Raw genomic sequence first — 21,332 nt, 5'->3', positions numbered from 1 at the left:
TGTAGTACATTCCAGATAATAATGGGCCATAGTTAGTTACATCAGAACGAGAACTACACTTGAAACAGGAACACTACTAGTATTTTTCCGTTTAAAAATAAAGGAAACGTACCAGCGAATAATTAAAAATAATCGACAATGGGATGCATAAATTATGATCACACTCCTCAAAAATACTAGAAATACACTTGTCTTGCTCGCGTTTATACTTCGCAAAACTAGTAGCACTTGATCAGTCGTTATTGCAGTGTGGTTCAGTACTAGGATATTGAATTGTAAATGAACGACTTTTGGGAAATTGCTTGACAGTATGGTTGGTGAAAGTACTTTGAAAAATGCATTTAATGTATCTGCAATGCCAACGGTTGAATCAGCAGTGTGGTTATCCTTTTATAAAACATTTTAAAGTTTACTAGTAATAGCTACTAGTAAGTGGCTTTCGCGATAAGTGGCTTTCGCGGTAAGTAGGTTTCGTATTGGGTTGGTCTCGCGGGGAGTACGGTTTTGTCGCAGTAACTGGTCCTTTCATCGTTGTTGAGAATTAAAGTTTTATGTTTCTTTAACAACTTGCGCTATTCTGGGAATACCATCCTTAGAAGCTTTTAATTTGCCCTTATGATTTGTGCAGTTGCTCTGGCAGGAGTTCCAAAATAGGACCTATGCTCTAATAATGCTCATAGTTTCAAAAACCAAGAAACATTATCATTATGATCTTATTGGTGTTACAAAGGATAGTTGAATATTGTTTATTAAAATTAATAATCCCCATAACAGTTTTCCAATATAGATAAATTATAGTACATAACAAATATATAACTCAGTCTAAACAATGAAATAAAGAAATGTACATATATATTGGTGATCCGCTCCGCTAGGATTGCCAGCCAAAAAAATGATTTTTGAATAGATTCGCGCCAAATGTATCTCCTCCTACAAATGTAGGATAAAACACTTCAGACATTGCTCATTCTACTCAGCTTGAGTGTGGGCACAAAGTAACTATTTGAATTTTTGATATCTTTTTTCATTACCGAGCAATTTGAAGTTGGGATATTTTTTCACCAGCAACAGCTTTTAACTCCTCTGTATTTTTTTCGGCTCGGCTGATTTTGTTCATACTTAGGTCGTACCGTCAATAATTGGAAAAAAATCCTGGCCCACCACTGTCATTGCAACATCAAATGTATTACATGTACCTCCTACCAGTTTTGTAATAGTAGTGTTCAAATGATCATGCTTTTTATTTTGGATACAATGCACACTGGTAAGAGATCATCAACGCCGACATTGTTACACTGTATCAACGTAATCCCAAATCAACTTTGAATGAACTGTAAATGCTGCCTTCATTCTAGAAAATACTATCGCAAAACGGTTGGAAATAATAAATGTAACAGCAGAATACGTCCTAGTAATAAACTATGTGACTTCCAAAGACTGAATGGTTTTTGCGAACTTTGTATACAGGGCCCATTTAGTTATAAACAACGTTAGCTTCACGTTCATGTCCTACCATGGAAACAGCCAAAAACATGTTGCTAGTTTTTTGAGCGGAGCGGATCGTCAACCAGCCTACCGGCTTGTATTGATTATGTCCCGGACTGTTTACTAGTACTTACTTAATTGTCAGTGTCTGATTGTTATATACAGCCCTGAACACGTCAGAATAGTAAAAAAAAAGTCAGGAAATGTCAGTTGCTCGTGCCTTGAGAGCCTTTGAATCAAAACAATCTGTCACCCTTCGCCGCCCACAGCACCGATATGATTTTATATTGCATGAAAAAGAACACTAAATGCAGCTATCCCGGTCAGCAATCGAATCATCAATCTTCATGATTTATGCAACTGGTATTTCCATCTATTTGCTTAATGGTCTGAACTTTAAAATTGTCAAGTTCGAGAGTGTGTTTTTACGTACAGTGGCGTGAACATTCAACAACATGTTGAACAGTAAGTCCATTTTGGGCTAGTGGCATTGTCAAATTTTAGAGAGTACAGAAAAAGTTTCAATAAGGAATTGTTATGCATATCAAAATTCTTTATTGGAACAGAACATGTTATATATTCATCAAAAAAAAACGTTGCCATGTTTCTAGGCATACAACGAATTGAAAACAAAAGAAATCGTCCGATCTTAACGACCTGCATCCTTGAGAATCTAGTCTAGAGACCACCACTGTGTTGTCTGCGTGAAGCAAGACTCTGCGGTCTCGAACTATGGGTAGAAAGGTGAAAGAAAACTTCTTTCAATTCGAGGCAGTTGATATGGCAGCTCTGAATCTAACGCTGGGGCCATATTTTCCATTGGCCTTGTTCGTCCAAAAGGTGTGCTCCCCAACAAGCCCACCTCTGTGTCGAACTCCCTGCCCAGAAACACAAACTGTTATGTTGATTGAGGGTGGGACTTGCTCGATTAATTAGGAAGCACAACTGGTCTAGAAAATCTGGTGTTAGCCTTACTGTTTGACTAACCACCCCTTGTTGGGTTGTGTATCAATCAGCCTTCTAGGTGCACATTGATGTGTACTGATGAGATGTGTACCGGCGCAGAATTAACACCACCTGTTTCCACACTCTGGTGAATATATATGGAGCCATGCAAAACCTGAAGGGAAGCACCCTGTACTTGACTAATTGGCCCAACTGGGCAAATCGAGGGAGTCGCTGACTCACTGGGTGCATCGGTATGTGCGGGTAAACAATGCGTTCCAGTGGACTGGCCACAACTCGAAGGTTGAGGGTCGCCACACTGCTCTCAGTGCATGGATTGTTTCCAACTAATTGGTCAAAAAATTCCATGAACGTGACCACCCCCTTTGTCTGTCCCACCGAATCAAAAAATTCGTGGTACTGGAGTCTGGGAGGAACCGAATGATCTGATCGGGGTGCGAGATTTGATTCCAGACTCTGGTCTCAAACACCGCTCGATCGGGTAGCGCTTGGTCCAGTGGAAAGGGTTGGGCTTAAAATTGCCCTACCCGAAGGAGTTGGGCCTCTATGTATGGCGCCGCCTTATTACCTCGGTCACGTGGTTTGTGACGCAAGGGGAAAATCCTGAGGTCATGGGACTTCCCCTGACCTAGATTTCTCTCTCCGTCATTGGCTGAATTGCAGATTAATGCCTACAGTTCAAAATAGTCATTTTGACTGACCAGAGTCTATGGTGGGTAATTGAACGTAGTGAATTTCATGTGTTTTTCAGTTTCAATATATATATATTTAAAATCTTACATAAAAAAACGAGCACGAGTGGGTTTTCAGAGTATTTTTACTTTACTTTCCATTTTTTTCATAGTTTTTACATAGTTTTCCACTCTACGCCTGGAAAGTTGTCTTTTGTCTTAAAGGTAGTCAATTAATATGCATAATCAGGTAATTTGAGCGCAGTGTCATAAAAGTTGTCACTCGAGTCATAAATGTCATAATTGGAACGTCGTAAAACGTACAGGTATAAATGCAAGGAAATTTGTAAGTCGGATCACATTTTTTTTCTTCTTTTCAAAATAATAAATATCTGTATCACGAAAAAAGCAGGAATAAACACTTACTATATTTCCAAATAATTTTATGATGAATCTTCACAATATATAGTGAGCACTCATTGGTGGTTGTTCACTTGATATCAGTTTAATTAACATATTTCTCTGAAATAATCTTCAGGATAGCATGAGCGGTAGAACAGAACCAGCAGGGGAGTCGTCACCTGCGCATGCGTCAGATGGTCATAGCAGGTAATTGTTTGCAAACAAGTGTCTACCCATGAGCATTTTTAGCATGTGTTGTTATCGTCGCTTGGAACTCAATTCCTGCACGTGCGCATGTGATGACCCTCTCGTTTTAAAGGGCAGTGGTCATCGTGCAGGGTGTTAAAATTTCTTGTAAACAAACAATGTATTTTACACGCATTGTATATGTTGCTATGCGTCCAATATCAAACATACCGGTAACACTGTGTGACAAGCACCGGCCTTAAAAAAAGTAACCTGTAGTTTGAAAAAAAAATTATATATTTAATAAATACAGAAACCAAAATTTGTATTAATTCTCATAATGGAATAATTTATTTATAAAATATTTTTTTTTGAACTGGAATGAACATTAACTTTAAAACAGACAAACACGTATACATGCACACATACAGACTGAGTAAACTCAAAGACTCCCATTTGTACAGTACATGTGAGAGTCAAAAGGTATAAATTGAACAATTAGGTAATAAAATGAGTGCCTGAATGCACACCAAAAACTCTATAGATCACTGTCCATTACTGTTTCATGATCTTTTTTTGATGAAAGAATCAATGTTTACAGACATATACAATGCATTTGCATCAACTAGACAGGCAGGCATCTGAGTTGTGTTCAGTCTGTCAGAAAAAACTGTTTCTCGCCTTGTTCTGAGACTTCATTCAACACCGAGGGCGTTGTTTCCCACTATAATGTCATAGTTATACATAGAATATACATGTTGAGTTGTGTAGTTCATACAATCTTAAATTCACAAAGTATGCCCCAGTGGTCACTTGCAAACCTCCCACAAGGAAGTCTTTCAGTTCCAACAAACATAAACATTTGCGGCAGCAGTTTCGAAGAACATCCCTGGCGTAAAAACAGCCTGTCAAAGCGACATTTTGGTTTAAATGGCATATCGAGATTGTCATTTTTCGTAATATCCCATGAAAATTGGGCATCTTCAGGGCTTCCACACATCTGCCAAACATCACCAATAGAATCAGGTAAGCCACCGATCTGAGTGATCTGAAAAGTAGTAATAGAATTTATAAGAAACGCAGCAACAATTTAATAGCATGTAATCACATCCTGTCGTAGCACGCAAACGATCATGCAGATACAGGTTTCCTTACCCAAGCCTCCTTGTGCCACATCCAATCTCGGAATCACACGTATAAACTCACTAATGTATAACTACATGTGGGACAACATAAATATAAGGTTATCACAAGAACACTGCAAAGTATGTTCGCAGGCAGTATGGCATCACATCGACCAGGACTGTGTTAAAGTTCTGCCTTTTACTATTGATAAAAAAGTGCTAGAGCTTGACACCTTGTGGGCATTTCATCAAAATTTGATATCACTGTCTTTGTTATCATGAGAATTTTTATATTCTCACTATAGGTAACTCAAGGCAAATGCTGTGCCATTTGATTTCCCTTGTTTAACACTTATTTTATTTAAATATCATGTGAAGTCAATGTGAATATCATTTTAGGAAATTACAGATGATGATAACTATTAAAATGTTTTTTTTTTTCAAGATCACTATATCAATATGTTGTGTCAATGAAGTGCCAATGAAATCTTGCAGGTGCATTACTGTCACCGCTATATTGTTCCAAACAGTAACGTTGCAAACTAGGTTGCTGATTGGTTTGCTATGCGCACCTGGAAATTGATACGTTGGGTCAAAACAACCTCAACAGGAGACATCAAACTAACAGTGGGGGACTTGGACACGTTGAATATAAAGAGAAGATCAAGATGCAATTGCCTTTCATTTTATTTCATACAATCGTAAAAATGTGGATAGAATAAATGGTAAAGTTAGGACACAGTCAATGGTGGTGCTGTCAATAAGCTCGTAAATGAGTGCATTTAGCCGAACTGACCAGTACTAATCATGTAACGATCTCAAGACGTGCATAAGAAACCAGTCACCAACTTGCTGTTTGGTTGTTCAAAACAATATGACGGGTGCATTAAAATATCAGTAGAATTAATTACAGCTGCAATACAAGCATCAAGACAGGGTAAATTAATGTCTCTTACTCTGGCTGGCTGCCGGTTGGTCATTTTCAATAAAATTGTGAAACAAATTAATGTGCATCAGGTAAAGCCATCCTTTTGACATTTAGAGTTTTGGTGGGAAAAATGAAATAAATACCAGGCAATATAGATATTATTTAATTGAAACAAGTCATTGAAAATGACACAGTCCCCGTTAAGTTCTCTTTGTGCTCGTCATATTAAAGCGGAGGGTTGTCGCGAGCGTGTCCTTGAAACTTGAGTTTCAAGTGTCGTATACAACAGATTGTTTATTTACATCAAAACACGTGTTTCGTGTTGTAGTAATATGGCCAAAATAACAAGTCATTGTCAATGACACGTCCCTGTTCAGTTCATATTTGAGTGACATATACATTCAAAGCAGATCATGACCAAAATGCACCTGCATATGTACAACACATTGTACTAAATCTGAACAAAATCTATCCATGCATGACTGAGATCCAGTTCCGGAATTGGGAAAATACGTGATTTTGATACATTTTCGGCCTTAAAATGGCCATCATTCAGCTAAGCAGATCACGAAACGAATGCACATATCTATTTGTGACATGATGTACCATGTGTGTGTGAAGTTTGAACTTGATCAATCCAGACATGTCTTGGATATGGATCCAGAACTGAATTCTTCAAAACAAAATGGCCGCCAGTCGGCTATTTCGAACCAAGGTCCTATTATGTTTAATGTATGTACCAAATTTGAACGAAATCCGTCCATGCATAACTGAGATCCGGGTTCGGAATGGTGAAAATGTGCGATTTCAATGCATTTTCGGCCTTAAAGCGGCTGCCATTTGGCTATCGTTAATGAGATCATGAAACAAATGCACATACATATTTGTGACATGATGTACCTTGTGTGTGTGAAGTTTGAACTTGATCAGTCCAGACATGTCTTGGATACGGATCCAGAACTGAATTCTTTAAAACAAAATGGCCGCCAGTCGGCCATTTTGAACTTGGTCCGAAAAAAAAAAATGACATGCATCAAGGTCCTATTATGTTTAATGTATGTACCAAATTTGAACGAAATCCGTCCATGCATAACTGAGATCCGGGTCCGGAATGGTGAAAATGTGCGATTTTCGGCCTTAAAATGGCCGCTATTCGACTATCGTTAATCGGATCATGAAAAAAATGCATGTGCATATGTCCCATATAATGTGTGATGTATGAGTGAAGTTTGAACTTAATCGGTCCATTCATGTTCGAGATACAGGTGATCACGGACGGACGGACGGACGGACGCACACAGGGCAAAACATAAGTCCCCGTTTTCAGACTACGTCCGAACGGGGACTAAAAACAGCCGTTATTTGGCCATCTTTGATCTGATTATGAAACACACTGGTATGTATGATGTATGTGCCAAATATGAATGAAAATGGTACATAAATTGTGGAAATATAGTAGTAAGGCCAAAATGTCAGATGGCTGTCAATCGGCCATCCTTGACCAGATTTTGAAACAAATTGTCATTGACATGCATCTAACATGTATAAAGTACATGTATGTGCCAAATTTGAATGAAAACTGACAGAGCACATCCAAGATACCGCATTAAAAAACAAAAACAAGATGCCTGCCAGTCGACCATCTTTGATCCAATTGCGAAATAAATCGCCATGGACATGTATCCGGACATGTATAATCTATGTACCAAGTTTAAATGACAACTGACAAAGCATGTTCAAAATACAACATTTTCAAAAAACAAGATGGCTGCCAGTCAGCCATTTTGAATCAAATCACTAAACCACTGCATGTGCATATGTCCCACATATAGTACTAAACACATGCAAAGAATGAATGGAAACGGTCCACAGGATTCTGAAATATGACGTTGGACAGACTGATGCACGGACAGACGGACGGACGGTCGGACGGACAGACTCAGGAACTTACGGACGGTTGGGACATGTATCCTAACATGTATAATCTATGTACCAAGTTTGAATGAAAACTGACAAAGCATGTCCAAAATACAACATTTTCAAAAAACAAGATGGCTGCCAGTTGGCCATTTTGAATCGAATCGCTAAACCACTGCATGTGCATATGTCCCACATAAAGTACTAGGCACATGCAAAGAATGAACAGAATCGGTCCAAGGGATTCTGAGATATGACTCCGGACGGATGGACGGACGCACAGACGCATGGACGGACGGAGACCGAATTATAAGTCCCCAAAGCGCCCACCCCTTCAAAATACCACAAATTTAAAACTTGGTCTTGGATCATTGCTTAATTATTACTGGTAATCGTTTTAATATGATACAGTGTAGATATCATAATTTCATAATCTTATTTTCCGTCAAAGACTTAATATCCCCCTGCAATGTGTCACATGATGAATTAAAATTGTCATTTGCACTCTTTTCCATGGAGGGTGCTCAGGTAAGCACCCACCCCTAAAAAATCATGATTTGGTTGAGGACCCTGGGCGCTATCGTGGTGCAGTACGGTATATCATATTCATCATTCCAAGCAGCGTGTATTTATTTACTACAAATGCATTGGGAAGAAAATGTGACATACCGGGGTACTTCAAAAACTGTTGAGACAAGACTTACTTCATAATCTCTAAGATTAGTATCTCCACCAAAAATGACAGCAGTGGCAGCGTCAGCTTCAGACATATGCTTTAGAACTGTTGTTAACTGTGTTTTACGTTCATGTGAATGATTCTTCATACTCTCCATATGAGATGTCATGAGTAGTAAATCTATATCACGAAATCTAGCCTGCAAAAATGAAAAAACTGATCAATGAGACCAATCAATGTGTTATGAACAAATGATGAACAAATATAGCAGCCTAGAGCCTTACAAGTACCGGTACTGTCAAAACTCTAAAATTTTACCGACTCTAAAAATCCAGCCAAAAATCCACCTAATTATTTTACCTCAAAAAATTTGACTTCACCAGAAATTGCTCACTTATTTAAAAAAATTTTTTTAGAGACATGACTTTCTATAATTATTCCATTTCTGCAACTGTATATAACCCAACTTTTATATTTGTTGAATTTTTACTCTATAACAAATTTGACTGGCTGAAAATTTATCGTTATTTTCAACAATTTTTCAATTAGAAATAATTTAAAAGTGGCCGAAATCTTAGAGTTTTCACGATGCTATTAAAAAATGATATATTGTGCACTCTTTGATAGCATCCTCTGACTGGCCCAGCCGTGGCATTTTTTATAATTTTGTTTTTTTCAAATCGTGGTCTGACGCAAAATTACCACAACTGATCTGTTCTGTGGCGTATTCATTTCTAGTAATTATTTTTGATATGCAGTGACGTTTTAGAACACGGGAGTGGAATACTTCCAAAAAAGGAAAGAAGCATGCATTTGCTAAAAAGATTCTACACATTATAGTTGTGTAGAACAAATTGGCTGGGAGCTTACAACTTACAAGTCTTGCTACTCATTAGCATATTCATCACCACAAAAACGTGGTGACAACTATAGAGGACGCGTCAGAACAGACCAGTCGTGGTAATTTTGTGTCAAGGCGTGGGATTCTACAAACTCCTTCTAAAGGAATTATAAAATAAAAACAATAAAATTGTCACGACTGAGCCAGTCTGATCATTCTCCTTAGCACTTACATGTAAGTTTCAGGTCAACTCATGCACGAAAAAAAAAACATGGCAGACATCATTTCACATCAAGTGTTTGAGTGCAGCCAAATAAGTTTGCTTTCAATGAAACTAAATTGAATTTTACTTGAATTAATCAAATAAAGTTTTTGTACATTATTATGATCAAGACAGAGTAATAATCTGACTGGATTACACCTTAGTGATGGTTCGCAACTAAGTAATATGATTGAGTTTTTTATATGAAACTTGCTCTATACTTTTCTTTACCAACAAAATTAAAGTCAATGCACATTACCCAAAATAAAAGTTTTTAATATCACGTTAAAATTCCAATAATTTTGTTGTTGGACTGTGAAGTTTTCAACTGATTTCGATGCTCATTTTAGAATCAAATTAAGGGATATATACTAAAATATCTTATAAATTACCATAAAAATCCAATTTCTGTAATCACAGCCATATATTTATGCTGTGGTACATAACTTACTTTGACGGTCAACAAGTTTCTATACATTTTCGTAGTTGGGAATTCTATTATCTTGTGAGCTAGGAGAGAAATTCTACTTTTTCTCAGGAGGATAGTTGTGAAATACTGTTCTGAATTGGCAGGTATGGCAATGTAGGTTGGTGAACACATGGTTTCTATATAAGCAAATGTTTCCACGATAACTTCTTGTAAGTACACTACATCAGGAGACTCTCTGAACGAAAATGGGAAAAAAAGTTACTAATAGGTAATATCAGATGTACATTACTACAACTACGGTGACATGATACCAAGATCCTGTTTCAATCTCGCTCTCGCATAAGCGTTCCAACTCAGAAAAATGTGAATGCGCATGCCCGAGGTAACTAGGATACTGGGATGTCCAGGTGGATCAAAATAGCTGCTCACGATATGACGGATTACGATAACTATATTTTCTGTACATTTTTGATGTATTACAATTTTTCACTATCAACGTGGTAGTACATGTTTTATTGTTTTATTACAAACCGCTTATGTCATGTCAGGAGGTCGTAGCATCAGTCTCGCTATCTACGAGATGAGACTTGAATGAGATCTTGACATGATGTCACCATACAGTACTATGCACGTTGCAAACCCCAAGTAATGTACCTCTGGTAATATTGATTATATATATGTTTGGTTGAACCAATGTTTACAGTGAGCATACCTATATCATGATTGTAAGAACACATGCGCATGCATTCATCACAGGTGCTGCATTTTCACTGTATTCGTGTTTGTGGTTGACGACTCGTGTCAAGTAATGTCTCAAAGATGCGTTTACAGTTTGCAATTATGTGACGCATTACACCCAGCACGAGATAAAAACATAAAATGTGTTAAAATAGATAGATATCTTGATCTCACCATTCCACACATTTTATTTTGAGAGTACTGGGAGGACTTATCCCATAAACAAACATATCTACAATGTAACTGTACTTTAAAAAAACAACAAAGCCTTTTAACTCAGTGAATGTTTGTTGTAAATAAATCCAACTCAATTTTTTAGAAGCTCGCTTAAATTCTTATTCTGAAGTTAATTTCTCGTTATCCATCTACAATCTGAACATTTGATGGTGTACATGTTGGTCAGGGGATTGTACCTCACAGATTTGCAAAGTGGAAATGCAATTTTAAGTACTTGTAGACTACCGCCATCTCTATAAAAGAGTAAATCCAAGACCTGTCAATCAAGCACCACAGTATCAAGTCTACATGTACAACAAAGCAAATGATAATTGTTTTGTAAACTTTCAAGTCATCTTGCTAACTGCATCACTATCTGAATAATTCTCGGAAGCACTGTAATCAGCAGCCAGCGTAGAGTAATTAAATAGGGCAAGATACTATCATAAAAGCAGCTCAAAACTTAGCATTGATAACATGTTTATAAAGTGCACACATAGCAAGTTATTATAAAAAACAAACAAAAAAAAACCACTCATAACATGGAATCTACTCACCGCTTAATTATAGAACAAACAGTTTTTGTCCTTTCTGTAATATTTTTATTATCTAAACCATCTATATTCCATGTCAATAGTTTCAACATCAATGAACATGTTTGGTTGCCAAGGTTACTATCTGCAGGGGCGCCTGAGCTGAATTAAAAATCAAAGAAAGTTTAGAAAGAACTCCCATGTGCTGAGAGTATTGGAGACACATTAAATATAATTTGAAATTACTTAGCTGAAAACTAATTATGCAAATCAGAAAATTAATATGAACAGATTTGAGTGTAAAACTAATGAGGTCTGCGCAATGTAACAGAAAATCTATGTTTCCAAGTTTAATTGAAATGTGATTAGAACCAAAAAATTATGAATTATTATGCTTATTAGGGAATTAATATGAACAGATTTTTAACCCAAACTAGAGCATCTTTGTACTAAGTTTCATTGAAATGGAATAATTAGTACTTTAGATATCAGTGTGAAAGCTTAAAATTTGTTAATTATGCAAATTAGGTAATTAATATGTACAGATTTTAACCCACAATTATCCAGGTCTGTCTATTGTCCTACAGCATCCATGTACATTCATTGATATGTGATGTTTAGTACCTGAGATATCAGTGTGAAAGTTGGTTAATTATGCAAATTAGGTGATTAATATGCACAAATATTTACCGGAAATTAATTGGGTCTGCATAATTCTAGATTCATTGAAATGTGATGATTAGTACTTTAGATATCAGTAGAAAAGCTGAAAATTAATTATGCAAATTAGTTAGTTAATATGCACAATTATTTGCCCTAAAACTAATCAGGTCTCTGCATAGTCCTAAAGGATCTATGTACCAAGTTTCATTGAAATGCAATGATTAGTACTTGAGATACCCGTGGAAAAGCTGAAAATTAACTAATTATGCAAATTAGGTGATTAATATGCACAAATATTTATCGGAAACAATCAATCTCTGCATAGTCCTTGAGTATGTAAGTACCAAGTTTCATTGAAATGTAATGCTCACTACTTATATCAAATGCTGAAAATTAATTAATTATGCAAATTAGGTAATTAATATGTACTGATATTACCATAAAAACTATCAGGTCTGTACAGTGTTATATGACATCTATGTACCAAGTTTCATTGAAATGTGATGATTAGTACTTATATCAAATGCTGAAAGTTAATTAATTATGCAAATTAGGTAATTAATATGTACTGATATTACCATAAAAACTATCAGGTCTGTGCAGTGTCATATGACATCTATGTACCAAGTTTCATTGAAATGTGATGATTAGTACTTGAGATATCAGTGGAAAAATCGAAAATTGACTAATCATTATGCAAATTAGGTAATTAGTATCCACGGATTATTACCAAAAACTAATCAAAACCTAGCATTATTTCAGAGCATGTATGTACAAAGTTTCATCAAAATCCAATGAGTGGTTGTTTAGATATCAGTGGAACAATCATGGAACAGCTAAAAATCAGCTAATTATCATGCAAATTAGGTAATTAATATGCACGGATTACTACCAAAAACTAATCAAATCTGCACATATGTTCAGAGCATCTATGTACCAAGTTTCATCAAAATCCAATGAGTGGTTCTTTAGATATCAGTGGAACAATCATGGAACAGCTAAAAATCAGCTAATTATCATGCAAATTAGGTAATTAATATGCACGGATTTTTACCAAAAACTAATCAAATCTGCGCATATGTTCAGAGCATCTATGTACCAAGTTTCATCAAAATCCAATGAGTGGTTCTTTAGATATCAGTGGAACAGTCATAGAACAGCTAAAAATCAGCTAATTATCATGCAAATTAGGTAATTAACGAGCATGGATTTTTACCAAAACCTAATCAAATCTGCGCATTGGCCCAGAGCATCTATGCACCAAGTTTCATCAAAAACCGATATATGGTTCTTGAGATAGCAGTGGAACAGTCGGACACACATACACACACACATACACACATATACACACACATACACACACACAGACACACTAACTGCAAAGACTCCCATTATGTGCTTCGCATTAGGTAAAGTTAGTGAATTTACTACGATTATAATTATTACCCACAGTAAAACGTTTATCCAATCTGTCACACTTCCACATTTATTTAATACTGTAGAATACTTTTTATTTTCGCTTGGAATTTATTTTCGCTATTTTCGCTGAAGGGATGATTCTGCTAAAATAAAACCCAGCGAATATATTATTTTTCTATATTTCACATTAAACTCGTCAAAAATCGGTGAAAATAAATTCCAAGCAAAACACCCAAAAAGCCTTTTCAGCGAAAATTAATTCCAGTGAAAATAAAGTATTCCAGAGTATGCAATCAACACATTAGTATCGCATAGCTATTATGCTTGCTGGCAGAATAGCACAACTGCTGTTGCTTTGAAAGTCTAACACAGTATAACTAATAATTAATTTAAAATTCATTAAAAACATAATTCCAACCAAATTATTAAAGGGCAATGGTCGTAGCTCTGCATCCTGTTCTATATGGGACTCATGGCGACGTATACAATGTGTGTAAAATACATCGTTTGTTTACATGAAATTCGAACACGAGCTGCGCGACGACCACTGCCCTTTAACCTTTTCATTACCAGTTCTTTCTTTCCATCTCATTTATAGTCTGCACTTTCCTTCAGAAGATTGGGACAAAAATAGCCAATTATTTGCAGTAAAAACTGAAAATTGACTCAAATTTTGTCTGTTATTAGAGTTCATTTCAAGAAATAGTGAATAATTAAGGAAAACAAGTGCAAAACAAGTTGGATGAGAAAGTCTTGTGAGAAAGCTGTAAAAAATAACCAGCTATAATTACAGCTGTTATAGCTGACCTTTCTTAAGTTGGATTTTATCAAAATAAGAACTACGGGTAATAATAAGAGGTCATTACGAGGATATCAAAAAGTATGCACAAACCCATGAGCATGCGATGGCATACTGTCTGAGTGAATACTTTGCAGTATCCTTGTAATAACCTTATTATTATAAATCTTTTCCTCCCAATGATACATCAAGGGAATGCCGAAATCCAAACAGAATCAGCAAACTTATTTGTTTGGAGTACATTCAAACCCTGATGGCAGACTTGTTTGTTTTTATTATTAGAAGACCCTTATGAGCATAATCATTCCATATTTGGAATTCGTATTTCCTAATATGGTTGGATGAAAATATCCCATAAAATACCGCAAACTTACGGCATGCTGTAACTTATGGCGTTACAGTGACAGATATAATAATAATAATATATTAATTATAATAATAATAAACTTACTCATATGTTACTACCAAATCAGGTGAACTATTTCCAGAGGATCCTGATGGTGACATGCTATGAGAATCAAGATCAATTTGTGGAGTAGGATCTCCACCATCAAAATAAACATTAAGAGCTTCCTGAAAAGTCAAATTTCAAATAAGCATGAACCACTAATTTGACAGGGAAATGATACTTATAATGCAGCAAGCTGTTTTAATTGCTGTTGTGATGGAGTTTTTATATTACCCTGTCAAATGCATTTATTGGTCCACTGAAAAATCAAAATAATGTTCCCTGTAACTTGGACTCTTATTGATCAAGGCATTTACAAAAAACATGGGTGTTAACTCCCCTCCAAATATGACCCGATAAGATAATGGTTGCATCCAATATTAAAATAAAGATGGCGGACTATAGCGTTGATTCATCTCGTTCTACTCTTGATTACTTGGAGTCAATAAAGATCCTAGAAAGTTAGTATTTATATGCCTGTGTGTTTTTTGTTTGTTTTTTCACTGTCTTTGACTTTTCTAATTCAGTCCTTTGTAATCTCCTCGTCGGGCACTATGTGGCTGGTGTGGTATATTTAAGGTGGATTTAACCCATCAAATCAGCACAGACAGTAGGGAAATTGTCACATTTAGTGCTCCAAAACAATATTCTCTGTCCATGTGTATTTATATAAATAGATGCAGTTTCTTTGGCTTGAATAACATTCACTGGCTTCGTACATAAAGGTATACCAGTTTACCTGTTTCTAGTTGAAATTTAGCCAATCTTATTACTCAAGACAGTTGGACATTTGCCACATGTCAAAACTCTTATTTCAAAGTGACACACCTTAGAACAGGTTGTAAAATCTGATATATGGAAATGGTCATGGTGAATGGCAAACTGGGTGGTCAGACAGTAATAAAAATAAGCACCGGCTTACGCCGCCCACCCCCACTACGAATTAAAAGGCTGTTTATAAGGCCACTTGTGATGGTTTCATGTTTATTATGGAAAACAATTTTAATTTTAAACCTCAATGCTCTTGTACTTAATTGCGGGGGTCCACCATACTAAACAACAGGTGTCAATATTACTAAGAATATTGTACTTCATTTTCATTAAAATTACTGATTTATTTGACGCAAAATTGAGTATGAATGAAAAAAACATACAATAAATCAATGGTCAAGAAAAAAAAAATAGACTAAACTAAAGCTTAGAAATAAAATCAATAAATGTTTCCAAGCAATTGACAATTAAGCTATCTTTTGGGCTTAGAAAGCACTTGAATGTCTCAAGAGTTGATAATAATGTTGTCATCATAAATTGCTAATTCAGCTTCAAATTTAGTACGAGCTTGTACAATCTGACTATTTTTACATGTGAGTAATACATGAATTTCATCCCCAATAGCCTGTTCATTACATAGAAAACAAAACCTTTGCTCTGGAGGTGTTTTATTATACATGTATCTAAGTTTATCGATTGGAAACGAGTGAGAAGAAATGCCAAACTTAGTGAAGCTGACACATTTTTGATTTTTTCTAAATATGGTTCAAATTCAATTTTTTTTAAAACTTGTTATAAGTACGCAGCTTATTATTTTCGGGTTTAAATACCATTGGCAACCAGACTTTATTATAGTAAATTTGTTTGAATTTGGTTTTGACTTCTATAGTGTTAGATTCATCACTAATTATAATCACTAATAACAAATGCTGTCCAAGAATTACCGTTCATTTTATTGTCAGTATTGAAAGCACAGTCCAGCAGATGATTATTTTTAATTGATTTCAGCCTTTCATAATACTTCAACATTTGTGAACTCATGTCAATAATGAGAGGATAACTACCAAGTTCAGATCTAGTCGCTGCATACTGAATTTGAGCAGTGATTAGAAAATGAAGATCAGGATTGCAAATTACTGGCGCATACGTTAAAAAGTGTGTCTGAACTACCTTTGCTGCAGTTTATGCAGCTCTCTTGGTCGTGGTATACGTTGCATGGCCGCAACGTAATATCAAAATAGCTTAAGGTAGCAGAATAGTTTTTTGGGCACTTTTCACATTTTTTTTTGAAAATCACACGAATAGCTCCCTAAGGCATGCTACATACATTGGTGTATTTATTTTATTGAAAAAAAAATATCTTGTACAAGTAAACTGATTTTTTTCTTGTGTGCAAACAAATGGCCAAGTGTTTGTTTATCCAGTGTACACCCAACTAGTGCATCTCATTAATATGCATGGTTTACAAACATAACTGAACTGAGGGTAAATAGTTTTAAGTTGGGCCACTTTCTTTATTTGCTATTTACAAACAACTGATAAGATATATGTTTGTAGTTTACACACAGCTGGTAAGATGTGTGCACTGCTGCCTTTCTAGACAGGAAGTACAGCAAAGACAAAACAATCGCTTTTGAAACAACAAATTTTGAATAAACAAAAAAGTACATGAATGTACCACTTCAATGTAATTATATGTTAACAGAATAAAAACTTACAATAAATTTCTGTAATATTTTTTCTTGGCTTTTCCATTGAAAGGTGTCTGAACACGGGGTTAATGCAGTTACATTGGGAGGGGCTCCCTTTTACAAAATATGGTTGCAAACCATAACATACGGCCATCTGTGGTGGCTATGCATTGGATGAACATTCTGATAACAGGCCACAAACTACATGTAAAGGTTGATCAATGATAAGAATATGCTGGGACCTGGTTTATATAATCCATTTTTCAGAGGAGTTTTCACCAAGTATACTTGCATGCTTAGGTTTTTCTAAATTCGTAAATTATGTTACATGTAATAAATCTGTCTGATAAATACTTGGTTGTTTTATGTAATGTACTCATGCGAACAAAATGCATGGGAACGAAATAGTACCCCCCCCCCCAGGGGGGGGGGGCGACGTCTTGAAATCAGATATGGGCCAGTGTTTCACGCAAGGCAAGGGTTGACTTTTTCGTACGACTTCGGTAAAAAATAAAAGTATCATCTAAAATCTAGGTAGTTTTTATAGATGATAACAGGGAGTTCGGTTACAATTAAATTTTGAAGAGATTCATCTACAAGTATAAGACCCGAGGTTACTGCGACGGTAAAACTCTGTTTTGCGGGATTTGATTTTTAATAGCACAGGAAATGCTACATGCCGGCATACATCACTGGGTCACATTTTACAATTATTCTATTCACACCAATTAAAAAACAGGGCAGCTTCCTTCATTAATGTGCAAAATATGCAAAGAAGGAGGGTTGTCAGTAATTCCTTAGTTTAGTTGTCATTCACTAATTATGGACGAGATAGTAAGCACGCGAAAATTTCCAAGAAAAAGAAAACGAGGAAGAAAGAAGAAAAACGTCAAAAGAATGATCACTCCTGTCAAAAAGATGTTGAAAGAGACGATGCTGGGTTGTACAGAACGGATTTCCTCGTCGAAACCAGTGTCAGCCATGAAGTGGATGAAGAAAGTTTTACCGTGACACTGAGAGTCCGATGAATCAGACTTCGATATAGTGGGTGATACTCCTGTTCAAAACGTTCGAGAATTGTCTGTATCTCGCAGGAAAATATTGTTACCTTCCGACGTAGAACAAGAAAGTGAGAGTGAATGCCCGGCCCCCCCCCACTCAGGATCCATAGGGGGCCGCATGCGCGTTCCCATTTTCTCGGGAAAGAGGGTACTTTTTGACGATCTGTCTCGGGAACATTTTTCCGAGAAAATCGTAGAAAAGGGGGTATTTTTTGCTTGTTTTCCCGAGATTCTCAAAATAGGGGGTGTATTTCAAAACACTTCCCGAGATATACAAAAAAGGGGGGTTTAAAAGGAGTTCTAGACTGAAAAGTTCCCTAGATAGGGGGTGAAATTCATCGGAAAAGCCCGTGAAAGGGGGGGGGGGTTAAATTTTCTTCTTTTCAAAAAAAATGAGGGAACAAGCATAGGCCCCCCCTAAATATAGAGAGTGGGGGGGCCGGGAGTGAATGTCACGGCCGATCGTTTGAAGACGGCGAGATTCGACTCGTTGACATGTCACTGTTGAATAGAGCCCTAGAAAAAGAGATTTGTCAATTTTGCAAAGTGGACAATATCTCAATAGTGGAGCGCAGGCGTCACGGTCTAGGCAGTCAGTTTGAATTTCTTTGCACGCAAAGAGGTTGTATTCGATCAAAACTGAGCCAGCCTAGCTTCCTGTCATCCCGAAAAAAAGGAGCAGTTTTCGAAATTAATAGAAAAGCTGCCATTGGAATGCGAGCGATTGGAAAGGGACGGCACACTCTGGTGAAACTGTCAAGCTATTAGGGGTTACCTCAACCAGTAACGGGTCCGCCCTTTCGCCAGTATGTACGAGCTGCCTCCAGGAGACTCCAAAACTCGGGGCATGCTTGAACTAATAAGTTTACAAACACAACGGCCCAAAAATAAATACACTGTATTTGCAAACACTTCAACTGCCAAGTGTAGTGTCTGTATTGTTTGTTACTCGCAAACAGAACCGCCCACTTTGCATAATCCAAGCTTTAATGAATGACGTCACCGTTCGTTATCAGCACAGACCGTCACAAAACTCCATAGCGTGAAAGAAAACGGCCAAAAAACAAAGTTTTTCACAGATATAAATGTCGGTTCATGATTTTTCTCGAAAACAACTTTCAAAGCATTTCATTTACAATTAGCCCATGTAAATTTTGCTGCTAAAACGGGAGTTAACGTTGATTGAAGTTTGAAATCATAAAAGTGCAGATTTCTCGGTGTTCGGTTTCTGGCAATTACCGTTGACCTAATTTTAAATGGCGTTTCAGTGAATAGCGCTACGATGTCGCCGTTTAGCTTTTCTTACTCTTGGATATGTTGGCTTCATATCCGTATTTACATATTTGCAAAATTCTATTGCGTGTTTTCACAAACCTCGCGCAAACCACCGGTATACTCTAACTTTAACACCAAAAAACGTGCTTGAAATTTGTGACTTTCGGAAAGAAAAAAAAACTTAATGCAAAAAATAGAAATACGGATTTAAACTTCAAGACCTTTGCTTCAAAACAGTGTAAAGTTTTTGATTGCATGAATGACTGTAGAGATGACAATTAACATTTTATTCACGTTAGTTAAATTATCAGCCCCGCTGATTTTCAGAATCACGTGACGCTAAAACAAACACAATGTTCACAAAATATTAATAATAGGAAAATACAAGTCGAGAGCTTTCCAAACATATATAGATTGTATGGTTTCATACAATAAAACTATCCTGCTACCTTAAGCGGCCAATAAGAGCTGTAGCTGTGGAATCATAGCCCTATGTTGCCGACCGCATTATTTACGTGACTGACTCTGGCCGGCCCATACAACTACAAAATTAAAAAAAAGACGTCCAAATGAAATTGTTAGAGCGAAATTCGATTGTAGGTCGCACCAAAGAGCTACGGAACCGCAGCTATAAGAGCTGCTAAACTGCAGCAAGAACTACCTGTGATAATATCAACTCTCATGGTTTCGCTTTTTTACATTTTTAAATATTTTATCGTTAGTATGGTGGAAAAGAACACTTGATTATTCAAGTATGCGGATGTATATATCAGGAACCAATCAATATATTCCTACCACACTTATTTATATCGTCAAGAGCCCGAAGTAGACTGTGGTAGTGGTAACTTTGAATGATTGTTAGGTACCTCGATTTGCCAGTTCTTTTCTCTGAGGTAGTACTCGGCTAATGACGTATCGGTACCGGTGACAGCGGCAAACTCTTCACAAAGCCTCCTCTGATCGTCGTCAACAGACTCTTTTACATCTGCTGCCGCCATCGCACGTTTTGAGTCAAAATAACAAGAACGATAAACACACGAAACCAGCGTGGCTCTACTGTTATGCTAATTTTGAGGAAACACTTCCGGGAGTCAATCCCAGACCCGAGCATGCGCAGAATGAACTAGATGTTATGGTCTCAAACCATCATACGTCGTTCTGATTGGTCGAAATTGTGTTTTTGATTATGCAAGCCAATCTTGAATAACACACGTAGTATGTATGTCAACTGAAATCAGCCAAAACTATTTTGCGCTACGGACATACTGCATAATGAAGAACATTGTGACCATTGGGTAGCATCAGAGGTACATTACTTGGGGTTTGCAACGCACATAGTACTGTAGGGCTCATACCACTAATTGAATTTCCATAGACGACAATGTTAACATATGACGAGATTGCTATATGAAAATGACGAAGAAAGTTGAAAATATGGCTTAAAAATGGGAAATCAATATGCCAGTAATCAACCATATGAAAAAAACTAACATGTTGGCCAGCTCAAACTCTTGCAAATCTCAGGTAAACAAGACACACCTACTGTATTTGGATTGCACCAAGAGAAATCACTGGAAAAACACCAAGATTAGAACATCCAAATACACACAGAATAAACCCACAGGTACACAGCCGCTAAGTAGTAAACAAAAGACCACAAGTTGGTCTCACCTCTGACCCAGGTGATTACGCCCTCAAACAGGGAGCACCTGAGAAAAAAAATATTTAAAAAATGTCATTGGTTCTTGCTAGGCATTTAAATTGGGCTACGAGCAGCCATTGGTTAATTAGTTGCATGATACCTGTATGGTGACACCATGCTAAGATCCC

The 21,332-nt window shown here is 36.6% G+C and overlaps 1 protein-coding gene across 1 annotated transcript; it reads right to left on the bottom strand.

Annotated features, from left to right (window-relative positions):
* Positions 1-4,032: 4,032 nt before the first annotated feature.
* Positions 4,033-20,554, bottom strand: LOC100374408 (tyrosyl-DNA phosphodiesterase 2-like). Its single transcript, XM_002732115.4, has 6 exons — positions 20,369-20,554; positions 14,708-14,829; positions 11,400-11,537; positions 9,910-10,123; positions 8,384-8,554; positions 4,033-4,758 (listed from the first exon to the last, which is right to left on the bottom strand). The coding sequence occupies exons 1-6, from the start codon at positions 20,498-20,500 to the stop codon at positions 4,483-4,485; spliced, it is 1,053 nt and encodes a 350-aa protein (XP_002732161.1). The 5' UTR covers positions 20,501-20,554; the 3' UTR covers positions 4,033-4,482.
* Between the last annotated feature and the right edge of the window lie 778 nt (positions 20,555-21,332).

Source organism: Saccoglossus kowalevskii, chromosome 14 (assembly GCF_978046115.1).
Source record: "Saccoglossus kowalevskii chromosome 14, keSacKowa6.1, whole genome shotgun sequence".
Taxonomy (NCBI): Eukaryota; Metazoa; Hemichordata; class Enteropneusta; family Harrimaniidae; genus Saccoglossus; species Saccoglossus kowalevskii.
The sequence above is the reverse complement of the archived record's forward strand: the minus strand, read 5'-3'. Positions and strand labels throughout refer to the sequence as shown.